This window comes from Carassius gibelio, chromosome A4 (genome assembly GCF_023724105.1).
Source record: "Carassius gibelio isolate Cgi1373 ecotype wild population from Czech Republic chromosome A4, carGib1.2-hapl.c, whole genome shotgun sequence".
In the NCBI taxonomy this organism is placed as follows: Eukaryota; Metazoa; Chordata; class Actinopteri; order Cypriniformes; family Cyprinidae; genus Carassius; species Carassius gibelio.
In genome coordinates this window covers 3,823,973-3,848,728 of record NC_068374.1, presented here as the reverse complement: position 1 = coordinate 3,848,728, position 24,756 = coordinate 3,823,973, and the positions used below count along the sequence as shown (strand labels likewise).

General features: G+C 40.4%; 1 protein-coding gene across 3 annotated transcripts in view; it reads right to left on the bottom strand.

Moving 5' to 3' along the window:
* LOC127967261 (NACHT, LRR and PYD domains-containing protein 3-like) overlaps window positions 1-24,756 on the bottom strand; it is an 83,933-nt gene that overhangs the window by 22,565 nt on the left and 36,612 nt on the right. For all 3 annotated transcript variants that reach the window (XM_052568313.1, XM_052568315.1, XM_052568314.1), the window contains exon 3: window positions 16,795-18,595. In XM_052568313.1, the coding sequence (XP_052424273.1) occupies window positions 16,795-18,595 (1,801 nt within the window). The remainder of the gene's footprint in view (window positions 1-16,794; window positions 18,596-24,756) is intronic.

The following is a 24,756-nucleotide window of genomic DNA, read 5'->3' as shown; positions in this document are numbered from 1 at the left end:
TTCACATGACATCCATTATCTGTTGACATTTTTTCAAGCTTTGAGCTGCAATTATTTTTATTTAAAGTGACAAATCCAATTGTGTGTGCCTTAATATATCGGCCACCTAGATATAATAAGGACTTTATTTGGGAGTTTGCTGATTTTTAAAGTAAAATTATATTGAAGTATGATAAATTGCTGTTAGTTGGTGATTTTAACATGCACGTGTACTATCCTACAAATCCATCACAAGAGATTTTTTTAATGTAATTGATTTTTTTTATCTTATACAGCATGTGAATAAACAAACGCATGTTCATGGTCATATTTTAGACTTGGTTTTGTCTTTTGGTCTATCTGTTGATACCTTTATTAGTTTTATTATTGTTGTGGTATTTTTAAGCTTTACAATCCACTAAACTGCTCACTTCAGTCTCAGTATGCATTTATCCCTTATTTATCAAAAGTCTTACTATAAAAATACAACAAAACATTTTCTTAAGACCTTACGTGAACTATTGTGACAGAAATGCATTATGAAGAAGAAATGCACCTGCTATCAGTAGCATTAGAGCTAACGTTAGCATCAAGCTACATCAGACAATTTATGAAATTATTAGTACACATTTACTCAAAACTCACTTTTAAACCCTGATCGAGTGTTTCTAATAAATTCATTCAAACCCAGGTATCTCACACCAAAGGCATGTGTCTTATCCACTGCACCAACACCACCCCACTCTGTTGGTTGAACTGATTGAGAAATATGAGCCAAAACTGTCTCTTAGGTCAGCTGACCAGGTCTTGATGATTCCTAGAACTAAACGGCGAAGGGGAGCTCGAACTTTTGTAGTGATAGCTCAGAAACTCTTGAATGAATTATAGTTTTCTCTTATATCAGCTCCCAAATTAAGTGTTGTTAAACACAAACTTAAAGAACATTTCCTAGCATTACGATTTACATTTAATCATTTAGCAGACGCTTTTATCCAAAGCGACTTACAAATGAGAACAATAGAAGCAGTCAGGTCAACAAGAGAACAACAACAGTATACAAGTGCCATGACAAGTCTCAAGTTAGTCTAGTATAGAACGCATAGCCAGGTTTTTTTTTATAAATGAAAAGAAAAGAAAAGTATAAGTGCTAGTATTAGTTGGTTAAGTGCTGTCGAAAAAAATTCTTGTAAATGAGTAAAGACTCGAATTGAGATTGGGAGGTCATTCCACCAGCTGGGCACAGTCCAGGAAAAGGTCCGTGAGAGTGATTTTGAACTTCTTTGGGCACCACAAGGTGTCGTTCACTTGGTGCCGTATGTTGGTGCCGTGCCAGTGGTCGCGTTGTAGGCAAGTATCAGGACCTTGAATTTGATGCGAGCAGCTACTGGTAGCCAGTGTAACCTGATGAGGAGAGGAGTAACGTGAGCTTTTTTTGGCTCATTGAAAACAACCCTTGCTGCTGCATTCTGGATCAATTGCAGAGGCTTGACAGTACATGCAGGAAGGCCCGCCAGGAGAGCATTACAATAGTCCAGTCTGGAGAGAACAAGAGCTTGGACAAGAAGTTGCTCTGATAGGATGGGTCTAATCTGCCTAGTGTTGTATAAGGCAAACCTGCAGGACCGGGTCGTTGTATCAATGTGGTCGGTGAAGCTTAACTGATGATCCATCACAACTCCTAGGTTTCTTGCTGTCCTCGAAGAAGTAATGGTTGACGAACCCAGCTGTATAGAGAAGTTGTGATGAAGCAATGGGTTAGCTGGAATCACCAGGAGTTCTGTCTTCGTAAGGTTAAGTTGAAGGTGATGGTCATTCATCCAGCTAGAAATGTCACTCAGACAGGCTGAAATGCGAGCAGTTACTGTCGGGTCATCTGGTTGGAATGACAAGTAGAGTTGGGTGTCATCAGCGTAGCAGTGATAAGAAAAGCCATGCTACTGAATGACAGATCCTAATGCCGTCATGTAGATGGAGAAGAGAAGTGGTCCAAGTAATGAGCCTTGAGGAACCCCAGTAGCATGGTCTTGTGACTTCGAAACATCACCCCTCCAAGACACACTGAAGGATCTGTCAGAGAGGTAGGAATTAACCCACAGGAGAGCAGTTCCAGAGATCCCCATATTTCTGAGGGTGGACAGGAGAATCTGGTAATTAACGTTGTCAAAAGCAGCAGACAGGTCCAGTAAGATGAGTACTGAGGATTTTGAAGCTGCTCTTGCCAGTCGCACAGCTTCAGTAACTGAGAGCAGAGCAGTCTCAGTTGAGTGGCCACCTTTGAAATCAGATTGGTTGCTGTCCAGGAGGTTGTTCTGAACAAGGAACATAGAAAGTTGGTTTAATACAGCTTGCTCAAGTGTCTTTGCAATGAATGGAAGAAGGGATACCGGTCTGTAGTTTTCAAGAAGCAATGGATTTAGAAATGGTTTCTTGAGCAGTGGGCTTACCCGAGCCTGCTTGAATGCTGAGGGAAATGTTCCAGAGTGAAGAGAGGAGTTGATAATGTGAGTAAGCAAAGGTATGACTGAAGAAGAGATCGCTTGAAGGAGGTGAGTGGGGATCGGATCAAGTGGACAAGTAGTAGGATGATTGGACAGGAGAAGTTTGGAAACGTCCATCTCTGAGAGTGGGGAGGAGGAGAGAGAGTGTGCATCGGTCATTGTGAAGTTGTCCTCAGTCTGCGGTGTGGAGAATTGGTCACTGATGGTTCTTGTCAGAGGGACAGGCCGTAGGTTTGTCAGACAGGCCTTCCTGCGATGTACGTAGCGTGCTCCTCGAGTGTTAGTAGTTATAGTAGAGATCTGAAAGCACATAGTGACTAAAACTTTCCTAGCAATGACGATCACACAATAGTCTAATGAGAAAACAAGACAAAACACATACAAGCTTCTGTCTTTCTGTAGCTCAACTGTTTCTTCTCCATTTAATGTGGTATAGACATTTCTTTGTATATTGAAATTGTGGAGTTTATTTCAATGTCATTTTATTGTGGTTTTGATATTGTGTTTTATGTTTTGATACTGTTTTATTATGTGTTCAATTATTGTACATCAGTTTGGTTAATGGTCGGTTGTGTAAAAGTGTTCAATAAATAGATTAAAAGAAAAAAAGAAAGCATGCCAATTCCACGCTCCCTCAAAATCTGTGGCACAGTGCTGTGTGATAAAACTGCACATTTTAAAGTGGCCTTTAACAGCATGTAAACGTAGTCACAGATTTAGTTTGCAGTTTCATAAGCAGAAGTCAGTTGTAACACTCTCAATGGAGTTCGTAGGCCACTCTCCGTACAGTTCAAAATCACTAACAATTATTCTCTTGAGAGAGGATACTAACTGCGTCAGTGCGTAGGTCAGCAAAATTCTGATTGGTTCCAAAACCTAGATAAACTTAAAACAGTTTCCACAGATGGATGCAAGCTTGAAGCATATTTTCTGATGACTATTTTTGGTGACAAGTGATCAGAGATCAGATGCGATACATCTCTACAAAGACATATATCTGATAAGCTGGAAATTGGCAGTTGAATGTTTGTCCTGGGACTGTCTGAGCTTCGCCCTCTACAGACAGATACTAACACATACACAAAGAACTTATCAGAACTTCAAGGCCGCCTAGCCCTAGCATTTTATCAGTATGGTTCATCACACAGACGCATTATTAAGTCATCATATTAGAGAGTAGAAGAACAGCATAAAGCTGGAATCTTTAACATCTCATAAGCGCACATAAAGTTACAAATTTCACTTTTGCCATAACTTGATTTATAGTCACATAGGAAATAATGTAATAATATAATAAATTTCAATATGAAGGATATGGCAGCTCAGCATCCACTCCTTCAAAATGATCACAAAATATAATATTTATAGCCTATATTTATATAATTTCATGTAGTTAATTAATATCACACGAAAAGTGCCATTGTTTTTTCTTACAGAATTCAGCATGATTACATATAATTTTTTTTTACTACATTTCAATAAACAACAAGTTAATTAAGAGATTTGCATTTTCAGACAGAATGTTGCCTGTTTTTGCTCTATTTCGACAACAAAAATAATTGCAAACACAGCCACCATAGCACAGTTTTGCACAATGACTGTGTTTCATTCCTGAATGAATCAACTGTTTAAATGATTTAGTTCAATCACACTGACTCACTTATTAACAGTGACTTGCTAACACCTACTAGAGGTTTTAATTTATTTAAAGTATCTTTTATTATAATTTTTTTATTTATTAAATTTTCAAACAAATTGTCAACATTTATGTCTTAAATAATCAAAACATTATTTCTGCATTTGTAAATGCAGGTTAAATGCATTCATTTCCTACATTAACAGTGTGTAAATGCATTTAAATGCCACTTCTGTTGAAGTGAGGGGTGTCAAACTGGAGGTGTTCCTGGAAAGTCGCAGCCCTGCAGAGTTTAGTTCAAACCCTGCTCCAACACACATACCATATATGTTTCAAATAAACCTAAATTATTTGATTAGTTGAATCAGATGTGTTTAATTACGTTCTAAACTGTGCAGGACTACGGCCCTCCAGGAACTGAGTTTGAAACCCTTGGTCCCATTTTAAATTGCTCACGGTTCTGGTTCTTTTCAAAGAACAAAACCGGTTCCCATCCCTATTCAGCAGAGATCATAATCATGAGTCTCTTTTATGTATTTATATACTTGTACTAGTTTTCACATAACGTGTAAACATTTTACTAGTTACTCTTTTTCCAAAGACTTTTTCCAAACTATAATTCCTGACTAAATGTATAATCAAGTGAAACATTATGAAGTTTCATTAACAATATTCAATACTATACCATTCAAAAGCTTGATGTAAATAATATAAATGTAACAAATAAATGTTACTATAAAAAATGTAACAAACAATGCTGTTTTTTCAATATACCCCCCCGCCCCCCCAAAAAAAAAAATCTGAAAAAATATTCTCAGCTCTTTTCAACATTAATAATAATAATAATAATAATAACAATAACAATAAAGTTATTATTATTATTATTTATTTATTTTTTGTAGAAAATCAGATAAAATAATTTCTGAAGGATTAAATGTCTGGAGTAATGATGCAAAAAAAATCAGCTTTGAAAGTCAGCTTTGATTGTTCCTAATAAATTGTTTAACTGCTCCCCCAAGTGGATATTAAATTATGTTGTGGGATTATTAAATATATTCTAAAACTACAAACATTATTAAAGAAACTATAAAAGTTATATTCATTTTTTTTGTTCTCACATTTTTTCTTGTAACTCTTCCCTCTCAGTGACACAGCTGACTGAAAGGCTCATTATGCAGCTCATTATGCAGCTCATTATGTGGCTCATTATGCAGCTCATTATGCAGGCCTTTGTCTTCTCAGGTTTAAATCACAATGATATTCATGATGATGATGAATCATGATATTCATGATTCATGATTGATGCCTACTCGCATATTACTTTTACAAACAAAAAGTGTCTTAGAAAATTTAAATCAATATATTGTTTTCTGTAAGTGAGTAAATGATTTATGATTTTCACATAATTTAGAAATAAAAATTCTAAGCTACAAGCTCGTTTTCAAAAGTCCCGAGAATGTTCTTTATGTGTTTTATTGCCTTATTTAAAGATTTAACATTTTTAGTTTTTCACTAACCACAAAAATAAACATTTTTTTTCTCAAAACCAGAATCATGTACATACATGCTGCTCACATATTATTATAGCCTAGTTTGTGCTGATTACAGTGAGATTAGACTTTACCCATTTAGATATTTATATCTGACTGTCACTGTGTCACTGAGAGGGAAGAGTTACTAGAAAGAATGTGAGAACAAAATAAATGTATAGATTTTATGTTTGTAGTTTATTTAGAATATATTTATTATCCCACAACATAATTTAATATTTACTTGCGAGTGCAGTTCAACAGTTCATTAGTAACAATCAAAGCTGACTTTCAAACAGATTTTTTTGCATCATTACTCCAGTCACACAATCCTTCAGAAATCCTTTTAACAATCTGATTTTCTACAAAAAAAAAAAAAAAAAATATTATTATTATTATCATTATTATTATTATTATTGCTGAAAAGAGCAGAGACTTTTCAGTTTTTTGGGGGATAAATTGAAAGAACAGCATTGTTTGTTACATTTGTTACATTTATATAATTTACATCAAGCTTTTGAATGGTTTAGTATTGTATATTGTTATTGAAACTTCATAATGTTTCACTTGATTATACATTTAGTCAGGAATTATTGTCACGTAAAAGAACACAAAATCCAATTGCAAGTATAACAGTTTATTTGCCACAACGCAAAACAACAGGGAACAAGAAAATAGAGCAGGTGAGCTGGTGAGCTGGTGAACAGGTGAGCTGGTGAATTGGTGAGCTGGTGAGCTGTCTCTGTAACACGGAGACTATGAGGCACTGACCCGAACAAACCCAGAGAATTCTCCTAGGAACAGGCGTGGAAGCACACTGGGCGATCACCTTGGCAGAGCGCAAGAAAAGTGATCTGAGGACTGAGAGCAAGACCAGCATCGACAACTACGAACAACGATCTGACAACCTGCAGTAACAACCACAAGACAGATAAAGACAGGACAGAACCAGCATCAGGTGCAGCCATGCTGATTAGCTCATCAGCCCAATGATTGCCAGAGCAATGCTGAATGAGCAATCAGACAGATGATAAGAAAACAGACATGCAGAATGAACACACAGATCTATGAACCGTGACGGTACCCCTCCTCCTAGGAGCACCTCCTGGCGCTTCCAGAGGAATCTACCTGGCAGGTGTAATCATCGATAAGCAAATGATATAATATGTCCCTTGCTGGAACCCAACTCCACTCCTCCGAACCGTAACCCTCCCAGTCCACCAGGTACTGAAATCCGCGTCCCCTCCGTCTCTAGTCCAGAATACGTTTTACAGAGTAAGTGAGTTCCCCATCTACGAGTCACGGCGGTGGGGGAACTGGTACAGGCGGATTAATGGGGGCATGAAAAATGCGCTTTAATTTGGAGAACTGGAAGACGGGATGAATTCTCCTGTACGCAGGAGGAAGTTTGAGGCGGACTGCCACTGGACTAATAATCTTGGTGACAGTAAACGGGCCGATAAATTGGGGAGCAAGCTTCTTACAGACGGAACAGAGAGGAATATCTTTAGATGAAAGCCATACTTTTTGACCAACGACGTAGACGGGTGGCTCGGGCCGGTGGCGATCGGCCTTTGTGCGCGCCCTCACCTGGAGGATGGCTTCTCTAGCCCTCCTCCAGGTGCGGTGGCACTTCTGGACAAAGGCGTGAGCAGAGGGGACCGCGACTTTGGATTCCATACTCTGAAAGATAGGTATCTGGTAACCTATGCTACGCTCTAACGGAGATAGGCCCGTGGATGACACTGGTAAAGAATTGTGTGCGTACTCCACCCATTAGAGTTGCTGACTCCAAGAGGATGGGTTTTGAGACACCAAACACCGCAATATCCATTCCAAATCTTGGTTGGCCCTCTCCGTCTGACCATTACTCTGGGGATGAATCCCAGAAGAAAGACTAACAGTCGCCCCTAACAAACGATAAAATTCTTTCCAAAATTTGGAAACAAACTGAGGCCCCCTGTCAGAGAACACGTCTACCGGGAGGCCATAAATGCGAAAGACGTGATCAATGACAGCAACCGCTGTTTCAAAATGAGTTGCCTTCGAGAACCGGTCCACCACGGTCAAAACAACCGTGTTTGCCCTGCGATGGCGGGAGTCCCGAAACAAAATATAGCGAAATGTGGGACTAGGGTCTCGAAGGAACCGACAGCGGCTGAAGGAGTCCAGCAGGGGGTCGATTGGAAACCTTGGCACAGACAGAGCAAGCCAAAACAAAATCACATATATCCCGAGCCATAGAGTGCCACCAGAACCGCTGTTTGACAAGAAATACTGTACGATTTACCCCTGGATGACAAGCTACTTTGGAACAATGGCCCCAACGGATGACCTCGGACCGTAATACTTCTGGCACAAAAAAACTACTCGGAGGGCATCCAGGCGGAGGCATTACCCCTTCTAAGGCCTTTCGGACCTTCGACTCGATCTCCCAAGTCATACCAAATACCACAATGTCATGTGGCACTATAGACTCGGGAGACAACGGGCGTTCAGATTTATCAAAAATACGGGACAAGGCATCAGGTTTAACGTTCTTAGAACCTGGATGATAAGAAATTGAAAAATGAAAACGACTGAAAAATAAGGCCCACCGAGCTTGCCTAGAATTTAACCTTTTAGCAGAACTGATGTATTCAAGGTTCTTATGGTCAGTCCAGACTATAAAGGGTTCCTCCGAACCTTCCAACCAATGACGCCATTCTTCCAAAGCGAGCTTAACTGCCAGCAACTCTCTATTACCAATGTCATAATTACATTCGGCAGGAGAAAAACAATGAGAATAATATGCGCAAGGGTGAACCTTACCATCTGCGGAAGAATGCTGGGAAAGAACCGCACCAGCCCCCACCTCTGACGCATCAACCTCCATCACAAACTGATGGAAGGGGTCAGGGGCCACCAGAATGGGAGCTGAAACAAATCAACTCTTTAATTTGCAGAACGCAGCTTCCGCCACGCTAGACCACCTGAACGTCATCTTGGCGGAGGTCAAGGCAGTCAAAGGGGTGGCTAGCTGGCTGTAATTGCAAATAAAACGGTAATATGGGGTTGGCCAATCTACCACAGCCTGAACTTTGTTGGGATCCATGCGTAATCCCTCGGATGATACCCTAATACCCTAGAAAAGAAACAGATTGTGCATGAAAAATGCATTTCTCCGCCTTGACAAAAAGCCCATTCTCTAGCAGCCTCTGAAGCACTACCCTGATGTGCTGAACATGTTCCTGGAGAGAATGAGAAAATATCAAAATGTCATCCAGGTAGACATATATGAACTGATCAACCATGTCTCTTAGCACATCATTGACTAGTGCCTGGAAGACCACGGGAGCATTAGAGAGCCCAAACGGCATAACAAGATACTCAAAATGCCCCCTGGAGGTATTAAAAGCGGTCTTCTAGGGCTGGGCGATATATCGAATATTAGCGATAGTATCAGAATAATTTCGACAATGATGTAAAATTTGAATATATCGGGAATATTGGATATTTCAAATTCAAGCATACTTTCCCAAAATAATGCGCCGAATGTCCAAAAAAGGAACCTGTAACTGCTGACTGCTCTACGCTCCTCTACTACGAGAGCTTTAATGATAGCGGTTGCCAGATAACAAGAGTTTAAATCTCAGAATCAGAGCTCCACTGTTACAAGGATACATTTTCTGCCCGGTGTTTGCTTATTTTAAGCAATCTGGCAACCATGCGCACATGCTCACTACTCAATGCGGAAGAGCCGCCGACGATAATCTGAAAACACTAACAAGCTGGAATTGAGCGATCTAATGAAAGCGTCATTCAGCCGGTCTGTGTTCTGACATGAGATCTCAACTGTATTGTTTGCATTTGTGATCGCAAAATAAATGCACTTACTCGACCGCTGATGTTTGAATAGAGAAACAAAGACTATGGCCATTTGGAATTACTATTGGGGAATTTCACTAATACGTTTACCAGTTTACATAATATAGACAGAGACAATGCAAAAGTATTTGGTATTCATTTATATATATATTTATATATAAAAAATGGCTACGTGCTTCAGCATCTAGCTCCCCATCTAAGAGGGTTTTTAATGTCAGTAGGAACATAGTTTCATGCCACATAGCTTCTCTTAAAACCGCAGACAGTTGACAAACTCTTAGCTTAAAAACTTGTTAAAAAAATTCTAATAAAATACTTATCCCCATGGCATAGTTTAAATTGTGAATTGCATGCCCTAAAAAGTTGACAGAATGCACTTACTGTACTTTGCACTGCTTCAGTTACATATAGGCCTACATGTATTCATTTAATAAAAAAAGTGATCTCTTGGTTTAGATTTTTTTTAATTGCTTAAATTAGCTGTTCAATCTAAATAGTTTCTTTTTCTTTTAATGGGCAAAAGAAAATCATGTTTTTCATTATTATTTAAATGCAAATGCAAACATATCGAGATATATATTGAATATCGTAAAAATTTTGACAATATCGAGATATATTTTTTTATATATCACCCAGCCCTACGGTCTTCCATTCATCCCCATTTCTTATGCGAACCAAATGAAAGGCATTGTGAAGTTCCAATTTTGTGAAAAAGAAAGCACCCTGCAGACTCTCGAAGGCTGAAGACATCAACGGCAAAGGGTAGGTATTCTTTACTGTGATAATATTCAACCCTCGATAGTCGATACAAGGACGCAGGGAACCATCTTTCTTTTCCACAAAAAAAATCCCGCACCTGCAGGAGAAGAAGAAGGACGGATGATCTTGGCTGCAAGAGAATCAGAAATATATTTCTCCATGGCCTCCCTCTCCAGTACGGAAAGTGAGTATAACCTGCCTTTAGGCAGAGAAGAACCTGACAATAAATCTATTGCACAATCATAAGGACGATGCGGAGGAAGAGAAGCAGCCCGGGACTTACTGAACACTCCCTTCAGGTCAAGATACTCCGTAGACAAGTTTAACAGATCCACATGTTCATCCTGCAACACAGAACAAGACACAGAAGAGCAAGCAGACAACAAACATGATGCATGACAATATTCACTCCAGGATGAGACTGTGCTTAGTTGCCAGTTAATATTGGGGTTGTGTAACACTAGCCAGGGGTGACCCAAAACCACAGGAGCCAAAGGGGAATCAGTCAAATAAAGAGAAATGGTCTGAGTGTGGTTGCCCGAAGTGATAAGACTCACCGACTCAGTGGCATGAGTGATGGGTGGAAGCGACTGACCACAGAGGGCACTGACTGAGATAGGTGGACTAAGTGGGACTGCACAAATACCCAGCTTAGACGCTGTCCCACAATCCAAAAAATTACCTTCTGCGCCAGAATCCACCAGTGCTTTACAAGAGAAAATATCCTGGCCCCTCTGTATTTGAACCGAAACCAGAGTTACCCGGGAGGAGGACTTCTGAGTGGTGACTTCGCCCGTCAGTAGCCTCCTTACTGACGGCTCTGGTTGTTACCGGGCACTGTGCAGCGATGTGACCTGCGGCACCACAGTATAGGCACAGCCCCAGGTCATTCTCCTCTCGAGAAAGGTGAGCCCTGCCCACCTGCATGGGTTCTGGATTGAAGCGGTGATCAGTTGTCTTCTCCGCCATGGCTGCAAACTGGTCCTGCTGGTGTAGTCTGGTGTCCACTCGGATGGCCAGATCGATCAATCCGTTGAGTGAAGTGGGTAATTCCAGGGTGTAAATCTCCTTAATGATCCGGTCGGCCAATCCATGCCTAAACATGTCCCACTGTGCTTCTTGGTTCCAGTTGCATTCCGCCGCCAATGTGCAAAACTCAATAGAATAATCCGTAACCGACCGTTCTCCTTGGCGTAACTCCGCCAATTCCCTTGCCGCCTCCCTGCCAGATGCAGCCCGATCAAAAACCTCCCTGAGCTCCTCAGAAAACAATTGGAATGATGAACAGCAATGGTGTCCTTGTTCCCACACCGTCCAGAAAACAGAGTGATGATAAAAGCCACTTTGGACTCCTCTGTAGGAAAAGACGAAGGCTGGAGAGCAATGTGAAGAGAGCAAGTGGTCAAAAATGAACGCCATAACAGGGGCTCAACGGAATAAACAGTTGGAGGCGATAGACGAGGCTCAATGCGTCGGTTGGTGATATCCACAGGTGGAAACGTCGGAGGATTGAGCGCAGTGGGTTGTTGGGCAGATTCAGGTTTTAACTGTCTGACCTGAGTGGTGAGATCTGAGACCTGCGTGACGAGTGCCTGCACTGCACGACCAGTAGCCATGATTTGCTCCTCTTGCTGTGCAACACGACTATTGCTGCTGGTGAGAATGTCTCTCAGTTCCACCATACTTGCTGGATCCATCTTGGTTAGATCGTTCTGTCACGTAAAAAAACACAAAATCCAATTGCAAGTATAACAGTTTATTTGCCATAACACAAAACAGCAGGAAACAAGAAAATAGAGCTGATGAGCTGGTGAACAGGTGAGCTGGTTAATCGGTGAGCTGGTGAGTTGGAGAGCTGTCTCTGTAACACGGAGACTATGAGGCACTGACCCGAACCAACCCAGAGAATTCTCCTAGGAACAGGCGTGGAAGCACACTGGGCGATCACCTTGGCAGAGCGCAAGAAGAGTGATCTGAGGACTGAGAGCAAGACCAGCATCGACAACTACGAACAACGATCTGCAGCCATGCTGATTAGCTCATCAGCCCAATGATTGCCGGAGCAATGCTGAATGAGCAATCAGACAGATAATGAGAAAACAGACATGCAGAATGAACACACAGATCTATGAACCGTGACAATTATAGTTTGGAAGAAGTCTAACTAGTAAAATACTTACACATTTTGAAAACTAGTACAGGTATATAAATAAATAAAAAGAGACTTAATCATGTTTATGATCTTTGCTGAATAGCTTCATTGTTTTTTTCTGAGGGAATCCAAATCTCAAATCCTGAGGTAATCCACATCACATCTTTTTGGGGTGAATTATGTCTTATTCCTAAAATAAAACTAAATTAATAAATGAATAAAATATTAAAGCTTGAAAATTTTTTTTGTTGTCTTTATTTTATAAATGCACAACTTTTTGTTGTTATGTCTGTCTATAAAAAAGAAGACCCTTTACAGATTCCATTGAAGTATTGCTCTTATCTGTACGATCAAAACTGATAGTATAATTTAAGTTCTTTTCGAGGTTATCAGGAGAAAATGCCTCATAACGTATTTACGCGTTAATCGACTCCAAAGGGTTAATTGTGATGATTTTGGCTCACATTTAATAAAAACCCACCATATCACAAATCTTAACAAATTAGAATATGATGACATGCCAATTTAAGCTGGCTGTTCACAGAGTGCTGTATCCAAGCATGTTAACAGAAAATTGCGTGGAACTAAAAAGTGTGGAAGAAAAACATAACACAACCAACCGAGAGATCCAGTCTTATGAGGATTGTCAAGCAAAATTGTTTCAAGAATTTGAGTGAACTTCACAAGGAATGTACTGAAGCTTGGTTCAAGGACAAAAGAGCCACTACACACAGAATTGTCAAGGAAATTGGCTACAGTTGTCATATTCTTCTAAAGTGAAATTCTTCTTCTTGTCACAAAACAGAGGCGTCTTACCTGGGCTAAGGAGAAAAAGAAATGGACTGTTGCCATTGGTCCAAAGTCCTTTTTTTCAGATGAGAGAAAGTTTTGTATTTAATTTGGAAACCAAGGTCCTATAGTCTGGAGGAAGGGTGGAGAAACTCATAGCCCAAGTTGCTTGAAGTCCAGTGTTAAGTTTCCACAGTCTGTGATGATTTGGGGTGCAATGTCATCTGCTTCTGTTGGTCCATTGTGTTTTTTGAAAACCAATGCTTCCTTCTGCTGACCAGCTTTTTGAAGATGATGATTTCATTTTCAATCAGGATTTGGCACCTTCCCACACTGCCAAAAGCACCAACAGTTGGTTAAAAGACCATGGTGTTGGTGTGCTTGACTGGCCAGCAAACTCACCAGACTTGAACCCCAGCGATAATCTATGGGCTATTGTCAAGAGGAAGATGAGAAACAAGAGACCAAAAAATGCAGATGAGCTGAGGACCACGGTCAAAGAAACCTGGGCTTCCATACCACCTCAGCAGTGCCACAAACTGATCACCTCCATGGCATGCTGGATTGAGGAAGTAAATAATGCAAAAGGAGCCCCTACCAAGTAGAGCTGCACAATTAATCGTTAAAAGATCGCGATCTCGATTCAGACACCCTCTCGATCTCATTTCTAAAAGACAACGATTCCCCGAGTCTGTTAAACCTTTGACTAAGTCTTACAGGATCATTCAAATCCGTGCGCGCACTGCCGCTGACACAGAGAGAGCTCTTACCATGTTTGGTTAAGATTCATCTTCACAAACAGTCTTTTCAACTACACAGTATTATATCTGTCTTACAGTCATTTATATTATCACAGAAATACTGGGATAAAGTTTATAGTTTAAATATAAACATTGATGTCTATATGGCAGCGATCAAAATATAACAAATCCCCTTTTGAAAGTACTGCGCTTTAAATAACGTTTGTGTCGATTGCATTGTTTCACCAATAGGTGGCGACAAGTGTCTTAATTTATTTGTAAATGAATTAATTTTTCATTCAAGAGAATCGTTCAAAAACGCTGATTCATCCAGAAATGAAACAAGTGTAGTAGGTTTATGAGTGAGTCGTTGAATCAGTGATCTAAACAACTTTTTCATCATTCTAATATCTAAACTGCGGTTTTAAATATATTATATATATACACTACCAGTCAAAAGTTTTTGAACCTTAAGATGTGTAATGTTTTTTTAAAGTCTCTTCTGCTCATCAAACTATATTTATTTGATCCAAATTACAGCAAAAAACAGTAAAGTTTTGAAATATTTTTACCATTTAAAATAACTGCTTTCACTTGAATGTATTTTAAAATGTAATTTATTTCTGTGATGTGCAGCTGTATTTTCAGCATCATTACTCCAGTCTTCAGTGTCACATGATCTTCAGAAATCATTCTAATATGATGATTTGCCATAAAAAACATTATTATTATTATTATTATTATTATGTTGAAAACAGATGAGTAGATTTTTTTCAGGTTTCTTTGATAGAAAGTTCAGAAGAACAATAATTGTGTGTAATAGAAATATTTTGTTATAAATGTCTTTGTCACACTTGATCAATTTAAAGAATCCTTGCAAAATAAAATAATTAATTTATATACTTGTGATAATGATAATGATAATAGTAATAATAATAATAATCGTAGGAGAATCGTGATCTCTATATGAGATCAAAAAATCGTGATTCTCAATTTATCCAGAATCGTGCAGCCCTACTACCAAGTATTGAGTACCTGTACAGTGAATTAACATACTTTCCAGAAGGCCAACAATTCACTATTTTTTTTTAATTATTATTGGTTTTATGAAGTATTCTAATCTGTCTAATTTGTTTGTGAATTTGTGGGTTTTTATTAAATGTGAGCCAAGATCATCACAATTAAACTTCAGTCTGTGTGCACTGAATTTATTAAATACATGATTTTCTGATTTTGAGCTGAATTACTGAAATAATTTAACTTTTCCTCGACATTCTTATTTATTGAGAAGCACCTATACATCGTTAGATCAACATGGCTGCTTATATCCATATCCACTCTCATCCAAACTGATTCACTGAAAAACACTATTATGTTGGCTTTTGTGTGACGGCAATTTAACCTTTTACACAAACTCACATGTTTATCATGTGGTTGAATCCATTCATTTATTAGATATTTACTTAGTGACGCTTTTATTTCCATATTGAATGATGCTTCCATAACAGATTTGTATCCAGTATAGCATTGTTCCTATAGCTGTGATTTAAAGTGTGGTTTCTCTGGCATTTTCAAAGGCATGTAACATATACTATGGCTTGGCTTGATACACAGTCTAATAATCTAACAAAATCAAATTGTTAATATTTTTTACTGTATCAATATTTATGTCCTTTACATTTCCTATGTACCCAACGCATATTATAAAAAGGGTTATTTTAGGAAGAGATTGCCCTTATTATAAAGCAAAATGTGTTTGGTTATATCGAGAATGTGCTATGATTGGATGAATCCACAAATGCATGCAACAATCTACAAACTTGCAAGACACAATTCTCAAATAAATGGCAGACAAAGTTGTGTTTGTGACATAAAAATGTATTTGTGAATGTGTTTTTTATTTGCAAATCTCATTTTATTTATTTGTGAATTTAATTGTGAAACTGATATTTATGTATGGATCTCATTCTATTTATTTGTTAGTAAATTTTTTGTCAATCTCTTTACATTTATTTGTGGGTTTATTTGGAATAATACAACAATTCTACCTCCATAGCTCCACCTGTATAGATCTGCTATGCATTATTTTCATATGCTATTTATGCTGCAAGCAGTATGTCTTGAATACTCAGAGCACCATATCAGCATATGTATTGGCAGAAGCAAGTTCATGTACTTATACATTAGTCTTTATGAACACTTTATGAAAATAATATAAAAAGAAATGTCATAATTGACATTGTCTCCCCATAAAACAACAGTGTATGTACAGTACAGACCAACAGTTTGGACACACCTTCTCATTCAAAGAGTTTTCTTTATTTTCATGACTATGAAAATTGTAGAGTCACACTGAAGGCATCAAGGGCTATTTGAGCAAGAAGGAGAGTGATGGGGTACTGCGCCAGATGACCTGGCCTCCACAGTCACTGGACCTGAACCCAATCCAGATGGTTTAGGGTGAGCTGGACCGCAGACAGAAAGCAAAAGGGCCAACAAGTGCTAAGCATCTATTGGGAACTCCTTCAAGACTGTTGGAAGACCATTTCAGGTGACTACCTCTTGAAGCTCATCAAGAGAATGCCAAGAGTGTGCAAAGCAGTAATCAAAGCAAAGGGTGGCTACTTTGAAGAACCTAGAATATGAAATATTTTCAGTTGTTTCACACTTTTTTGTTATGTATATAATTCCATATATAATTGCACATGTGTTAATTAATAGTTTTTATGCCTTCAGTGTGAATCTACAATTTTCATAGTCATGAAAATAAAGAAAACTCTTTGAATGAGAAGGTGTGTCCAAACTTTTGTTAATTAATATAAATGAATATAAAGAAGACACTTACAGTGCTCTTCTGGTGTTTTTGATTACTGGCAGCAGTCTCATCAGTGCTTCATCAGATCTTCTGTATTTCTTCAGTTCAAACTTCTCTTGAGTCTCTTCTGACATGAGGAGCACAAACACCAGAGCTGACCACTGAGCAGAGGAGAGATTCTGCTCCGAAAGTTTTCCAGAGCCCAGATTCTTCTCGATTTCCTCCACAAAGTCATCTTTCAGTTCATTCAGACAGTAAAATAGATTGATGGTCCTCTCTGTTGATTGCTCCATCTCTATTTTCTTTTTGATATAGTCAGTAGTGTCTTTGGTGTCCTCTGTTTTGAGCTCCAATCCTGGCAGTAGTTCCTTCAGGTCTCTCTGGTTGGACTCCAATGAAAGACCCAGGAGGAATCGGAGGAAGAGGTCCAGGTGTCCATTCTCACTTTGTAAAGCCTCATTGACTGCAGCTTTATGAAGATCAAACAGTGGCTTTGTGGACAGGATACATGACAGTTTTTTCCAGGATTCGAGAAATGGGTTTGCTTTCTTGTTTTTGTTAATGAAAAACACATAGAGAGCAGCAAGTAATTCCTGGATGCTGAGATGTATGAAGCTGTAAACATTTCTCTCTGACATAGATTTTTCCTCCTGAAACATCCGAGTGCATAACCCAGAGTACACAGAACCCTCATTGACATTTAGTCCACACTCCTCAAGATCTTCTTTGTAGAAAATCAGATTACCTTTCTGTAGTTGTTTAAAGGCCAGTTTCCCAAGCTTCAGAATAATATCATCAAAAGGCATGACTTCAGCCTTAGTTTTAGGATCCTTGCAATATTTTATTTTCATCTGCTGTTTCTGAGAAAGTAAAAAGTTTGTGTACATCCCTGTGAGGGTTGTAGGTGTTTTGTCATTGCTCTCTTGAACCAGCAGAGGCTGAAGAACAGTGAGAGAGATCCAGCAGAAGATCGGGATGTGACACATGATGTACAGACTTCTGAATTTTCTGATGTGACAGATGATGTTTTCAGCAACCTCAGGACTGCTGTTTCTGATAAAGTACTCCTCTTTCTGCTCATCATTGAATCCTCGTATCTCTGTCATCTGATCAATGTATTCTCGGGGTATCAGACTGGCTGCTGCTGGTCTGGATGTGATCCAGATGAGAGCAGAGGGAACCAGATGTCTCTTGATTAGGGCTGTAACTATCTTACTCACTGTTGTTTTCTTATTAACATCTGTAAAACTGTCACCCTCTTCAAAGCTCAGAGGGAAGCGACATTCATCCAGCCCATCAAAGATGAACATGACCTTATTGCCATCTTCAGGAAGAGATGTCAGCCCTTTAAAGCCACTAAAGCAGTATGTGTTAAGCAATCCCATGAGACTGTACTCCTCTTTAATCAAATTCAGTTCACGGAATGGGAGTGGAAAAATGAAGACTGTATCTTGATTTTCTTTTCCTTTAGCCCAGTCAAGGATGAATTTATTAACAGAGACAGTTTTTCCCACTCCTGCAATCCCCACTGTCAACACTTTTCTGTTTTGTCGACCCATATGGTCTTTGAACATGTCATTACACTGGATCGGCGTGTCCTTGGCAGTCAGTCTGTTGTGATTTGATTCGATCTGTCTCACCTCGTGTTCATTCGTTCTTCCTCCAGTCTGATTCTCCACCACATATAAATCAGAGTAAATATCGTCCAGGTATTTATTATGACCCGTCTGTGAATTACCAACAAATATCCGCTCACATTGCTGTTTTAACTTGTCCTTCAAGATCTTTGTGTAATCATTATGAGTAGCTTTATTGTCCTCTGCAGCAGAGCCTTTGAGAAAATGGAAAAAAGTCAGCCAAGAGTAAGTAATTTTTTAATAAAATAATGATTCTGAAATCTTTAAGTAGATTCTGATATGGTCTGTGATTCCCATCACAAACCTTGAAAACTGTGCAAGTCTATATTTGAATTAATGCTCCTGAAATGCCAATGAGTAAGTCTTAAGTCTAGTTCACACTACAGGACTTTAAGCCTGTTGCAAGGTAACAAGCTCGCTGACAGGTCGGGCTGTGATCGGGGGAAAATCAGTGGGTGATCTCGCTTGTGTTTTTGTGACAAAACATGGTTTGGGGACAGGACAGAGTCATTGGGTGACAGAGCTGTCAGCTCGTGTAGTGCGTTGATCATTAACTTAGTGTTGCGTAGTGTGAACACCATAATGACTTCAAGACAGACAATCAAGTGATGTAGTCTGAACCGCATAGGGATCTTTAGAGGTTTAAAGTCATGTACTGTGAACTAGGCTTTAAGAGGGTGTTCAGTGGGTGTTTGAACAGGTTTGGCACTAAACTCCACAGGTCAGTGATCCTCCAGAACAGGTTTAGATAACCCGGTTCTAGACCAGATATAGGCAAGTTCAGTCCGAGAGAGCCTCCGTCCTGCAGAGTTTAGCTCCAACCCTAATCAAACACACCTGAACAAGCTAATCAATGTCTTCAGGATTATAAAGGCTATGGGCAGGTGAGTTTCTTTTTCAGAATTTTTTTCCCCCAGCAGCTATATAAGAATAATCTTACCTATTCCTGCTCAAGACTTTACTCTGAATTTTCCCCTATAATTATGCATGCTGCTTCTAAACATCAAAGTTCTGGTGAAACTGTTCATTCATCGTTACAAGAAACACTATCCAGTTTACCACTGATAATGTCTATGCTCACAAAATCAACAATAAAGCTGCAGTGAAAGACTGCACACCAAAATGCTAATGATTTGGTAGAGCTTTTGCTTGTTTGTTTTGCTTGTTATAGAATTATTCATTTAATGTGACATGACATGACGTGACATTCAGCCATTCAGCCAAGTATGGTGACCCATGCTCAGAATTCGTGCTCTGCATTTAACCCATCCGAAGTGCACACACACAGAGCAGTGAACACACACACACACTGTGAACACACACCCGGAGCAGTGGGCAGCCATTTATTTATGCTTTTATGCTGCGGCGCCCAGGGAGCAGTTGGTGGTTCGATGCCATGCTCAAGGGTACCTAAGTCATGGTATTGAAGGTGGAGAGAGCCCTGTACATGCACCCCCCCCCTACAATTCCTGCTGGCCCGAGACTCGAACTCACAACCCTTCAAATTTGGAGTCCGACTCTCTAACCTAAAGTTTTAATCAAGCTTTTTAGTCCTTCATAAACTGGGGGTCATAGTTCTATCAAATTAATTTGAGAGGGAGAAAAAGAGAGAGAGAGAATTTTTTTGTTCACAACAACTTTATTAAGTCATACAAATAAATTCACAATATAATTGAAAAAACTCATCACATTACACATTTCCAAGGTGTTTCCACATTTCAATTTTTTCACACCTTAAACTTATTCCAATATCAAATTAAAAAAAACATTTCATCCACTACTGTACAAATAACTTAATTATACCCCCAACTATGCAAAAAACTTTCATAGTCATTGTGGCAGGGGGGGGCGTGGTTTAGCTGCAGCGGTAGAGAGAATCAGGAGACGAACGGTGAGTGAGTGGTTTGGACGGAAATGATCAACACCTGTCTCTTGTTTCAGTAATTGGCGTGGAGAGAGTATATAACGCCAGGAGAAACAGGAGCAGTTGAGAGAGAGAAGGACGTCATTTTATCCCTCACAGCCCTACATTAAGAGCAACATCAGGCACTGCTGGACTTGAGAACAGATCAAGAGCGGCGGTTAACATTTAACATTTATTCATTTAGCAGACGCTTTTATCCAAAGCGACTTACAAATGAGAACAATAGAAGCAGTCAGGTCACCAAGAGAACAACAACAGTATACAAGTGCCATGACAAGTCTCAGTTAGTCTAATATAGAACACATAGCCAGGTTTTTTTTTTTTTTAATGAAAAGACAAGAAAAGGAAAAGTGCTAGTATTAGTTGGTTAAGTGCAGGTGAAAAAGATGAGTCTTCAGATATTTCTTGAAAATGAGTATATACTCAGCTGTAAGAATTGAGATTGGGAGGTCATTCCACCAGCTGGGCACAGTCCAGGAAAAGGTCCATGAGAGTGATTTTGAACTTCTTTGGGATGGCACCACAAGGCGTCGTTCACTTGCAGAGCACAAACTTCTGGAGGGCACATAAGATTGAACTAGTGAGTTTAGATAAGTTGGTGCCGTGCCAGTGGTTGTCTTGTAGGCAAGTGGGGCGGGGCCGAGAGGCGTGGGAACGAGGAGTGAGGCGCAGGTGTAGCTCATCTCCAATCACTACACCTGGCCTCACTCCTCGTTCCCACGCCTCTCGGCCCCGCCCCACTCGCCACAGCAAGCATCAGTACTTTGAATTTGATGCGAGCGGCTACCGGTAGCCAGTGTAACCTGATGAGGAGAGGAGTAACGTGAGCTTTTTTTGGCTCATTGAAGACAACCCTAGCTGCTGCATTCTGGATCATTTGCAGAGGCTTGACAGTACATGCAGGAAGGCCCGCCAGGAGAGCATTACAATAGTCCAATCTGGAGAGAACAAGAGCTTCGACAAGAAATTGCTCTGATAGGATGGGTCTAATCTGCCTAGTGTTGTATAAGGCAAACCTGCAGGACCGGGTCGTTGTATCAATGTGGTCGGTGAAGCTTAACTGATGATCCATCACAACTCCTAGGTTTCTGGCTGTCCTCGAAGAAGTAATGGTTGACGAACCCAGCTGTATAGAGAAGTTGTGATGAAGCAATGGGTTAGCTGGAATCACCAGGACTTCTGTCTTCGTAAGCTTAAGCTGAAGGTGATGGTCATTCATCCAGCTAGAAATGTCACTCAGACAGGCTGAAATGCGAGCAGCTACGTTGGATCATCTGGCTGGAATGAGAAGTAGAGTTGGGTATTATCAGCGTAGCAGTGATAAAAAAAAAAGCCATGCTTCTGAATGACAGATCCTAAAGATGTCATGTAGATGGAGAAGAGAAGTGGTCCCAGTACTGAGCCTTGAGGAACCCCAGTAGCAAGGTGGTATGACTTTGAAACATCACCCCTCCAAGACACACTGAAGGATCTGTCAGAGAGGTAGGACTTAACCCACAGGAGTGCAGTTCCAGAGATGCCCATCTTTCTGAGGGTGGACAGGAGTATCTGGTGATTAACAGTGTCAAAAGCAGCAGACAGGTCCAGTAAGATGAGTGCCGAGGATTTTGAAGCTGCTCTTGCTAGTCGCAGGGCTTCAGTAACCGAGAGCAGAGCAGTCTCAGTTGAGTGGCCACTTTTGAAGCCAGATTGGTTGCTGTCCAGGAGGTCTTTCTGTACAAGAAACATAGAAAGCTGGTTGTACACAGCTCGCTCAGGTGTCTTTGCAATGAATGGAAGGAGGGATACCGGTCTGTAGTTTTCAGGAAGTGCTGGATTTAGAGATGGTTTCTTGAGCAGTGGGCTTACCCGAGCCTGCTTGAATGCTGAGGGAAATGTTCCAGAGTGAAGAGAGGAGTTGATAATGTGAGTAACCGAAGGTATAACTGAAGAAGAGATCGCTTGAAGGAGGTGAGTGGGTATTGGATCAAGTGGACAAGTAGTAGGATGATTGGATAGAAGTTTGGAGACGTCCATCTCTGAGAGTGGGGAGAAGGAGGAGAAAGAGGGTGCGTCGGTCATTGTGAAGTTGTCCTCATTCTGCGGTGTGGAGAATTGGTCACTGATGGATCTTGTCTTATTTGTGAAGAAAACTGCAAAGTCGTCCGCTGTAAGAGTTGATGGAGGAGGCGGAGGCGGCGGATTAAGAAGAGAAGAAAAAAGTCTTGAAGAGACTTTCAGCAGCTGTTAATTTTGTTGTGGTAGTAGGATGTTTTAGCAGTGAAGACATTTGCAGAGAAGGAAGAGAGGAGAGACTGATACACACTGAGGTCAGTAGAGTTTTTTGATTTCTGCCATTTCCTCTGTGCAGCCCTGAGTTTAGAGCGAGGTTCACGGAGAACCTCGGACAGCCAGGGGGCAGATGGGGCAGTGCGTGACAACAGTGGGCAAAAGTTGTCCAAGCAAGATGTTAAAGTGAAGCAAAGAGTGTCTGTAGCGCTGGTCTTGTCCAGAGCAGAAAACTGAGAGAGTGCAGGAAGTGAGGATGAAACCACAGCAGATAGGTGAGATGGAGAGAGTGAGCGTAGGTTCCGTCGAAAGGTGACCTGTGTTGGAGTGTGAGGCACTTCAGGAGTAAGTGCTAGGTTAGCAGTAATGAGGAAGTGGCCAGAGGTGTGCAGTGGAGCAACTGAAGAGGTGTCAACAGAGCAACAGCGTGTGTAGATGAGGTCCAGTTGGTTGCCTGATTTGTGAGTCGCTGTAGTAGACACTAGCTTGAGATCAAATGACGTGAGCAGAGTTTTGAAGACTGGCGGTTTATCTAGGTCGATGTTGAAGTCACCAAGCAGTACCAGAGGAGTACCATCTTCAAGAAAGTTTGATAGCAGCTCATCCAACTCCTACAAGAAGTTTCCCAGTTGACCTGGGGGACAATAAATGACCACAAAGTGTATTTTAACAGGGTGGGTTACAGTAATGGCATGTGATTCAAATGAACCAGTACCTGTAGGTGATGGCTGAAGATCAAATTTCCATTCTTTGGATATAAGGAGACCCGTACCTCCAACCCTCCCAGTGGTACGAGGAGTGTGGGAACAAGTGAAATTAGTGGAGAGGGCTGCAGGGGTGGCAGTATCTTCAGGTTTGATCCAAGTCTCTGTCAGTGCCATGAGGTTGAGACAAGAATGAGTAGCAATAGAAGAAATGAAGTCTGCTTTTGTTAACTGCAGACTGGCAGATCCAGAGACCAACTGGAATAGAGTGCGTGGTAGTAGAGGTCATAGGGACATGGCGTAGGTTTGTCAGACAGGCCTTCCTGCGACGTACATAGCGTGCTCTCCGAGTGTTAGTAGTGATAGTAGAGATCTGAAAGCACATAGTGACTACAAGTGTAAAAGATATTTGAGAACAAGCTATACAAAAAGTAAAGAAAGAGAAAAGCCATACTCAAGTGCCCTGTCAGTGTTCTTGCTCGGTGGAGTCGCGCAGGTAGAGTCGTTTGTCTTTACACTCGTCTGTCTTCAAACGAGGGCTGCCGCGGTGAAATCTGCCGCTTTTGTATTTGCCTGATTACCTGTGATTGAAGTCAGCTGGCCACGCCTCACTATTTAGCAGATCGAAATTGGGCAGTCCCGTGATAGGCAAACGCAAAACCAAGCGCCACTTTCAGCGCGTATTTACCAGGGTAAGACACACAATATTTAAACCAAAAACTTTTCTAGCAATGACGATCTCACAGTAGTCTAATGAGAAAACGACACTAAACACTCACAAGCTGCTGTCCTTCTCTGTCGCTCGACTGTTTCTTATGACAAGTGTCATAAGACAAGGCCACGCATGTGCAGGTGGGAGAGACTGAGCCGCGACCGCTGGGTTTTGCTTCAGGGGAACAGAGCGAAATTGGGAGAGATCTTGTCTCAAGACAAGAAATTAAAACATGCTTTTCAACAGGTTCATTCCATCGATGGCCAGCCTCTCCATCCTGCCCACCCGCTCACCTATCTGTATTTTGCCATTTAAAAAATCGGTTGTATTGAGTGACCCAAGACGCTCCGACAAAAGTAAATACAACCCAGTTGTTCATTCCTAAGAGCCACAGGGAAATGCTTCTTCATGCGGCTCATACTAATCTTATGGCAGGCCATTTGGGAAAGGCAGCAACAATGGAGAGAGAATCAGAAGGCGAATGGTAAGTGAGTGATTTGGATGGAAATGATCAACACCTATCTATTGTTTCAGTAATTGACGTGCAGAGAGTATATAACACCAGTAGAAACAGGAGCATTTATGAACATATATTATATATATTTAAGTATATTAAACAAATCTTCCAATATTGAACACTCTAAAAAAACAGTGAAAAATTGTTTCCCCTTTTTTTACAGAATGGGCACTTGTCAGACAAATTAGAATTAATAATACTCACAAACAACAACTACGCCATGCAGTAAC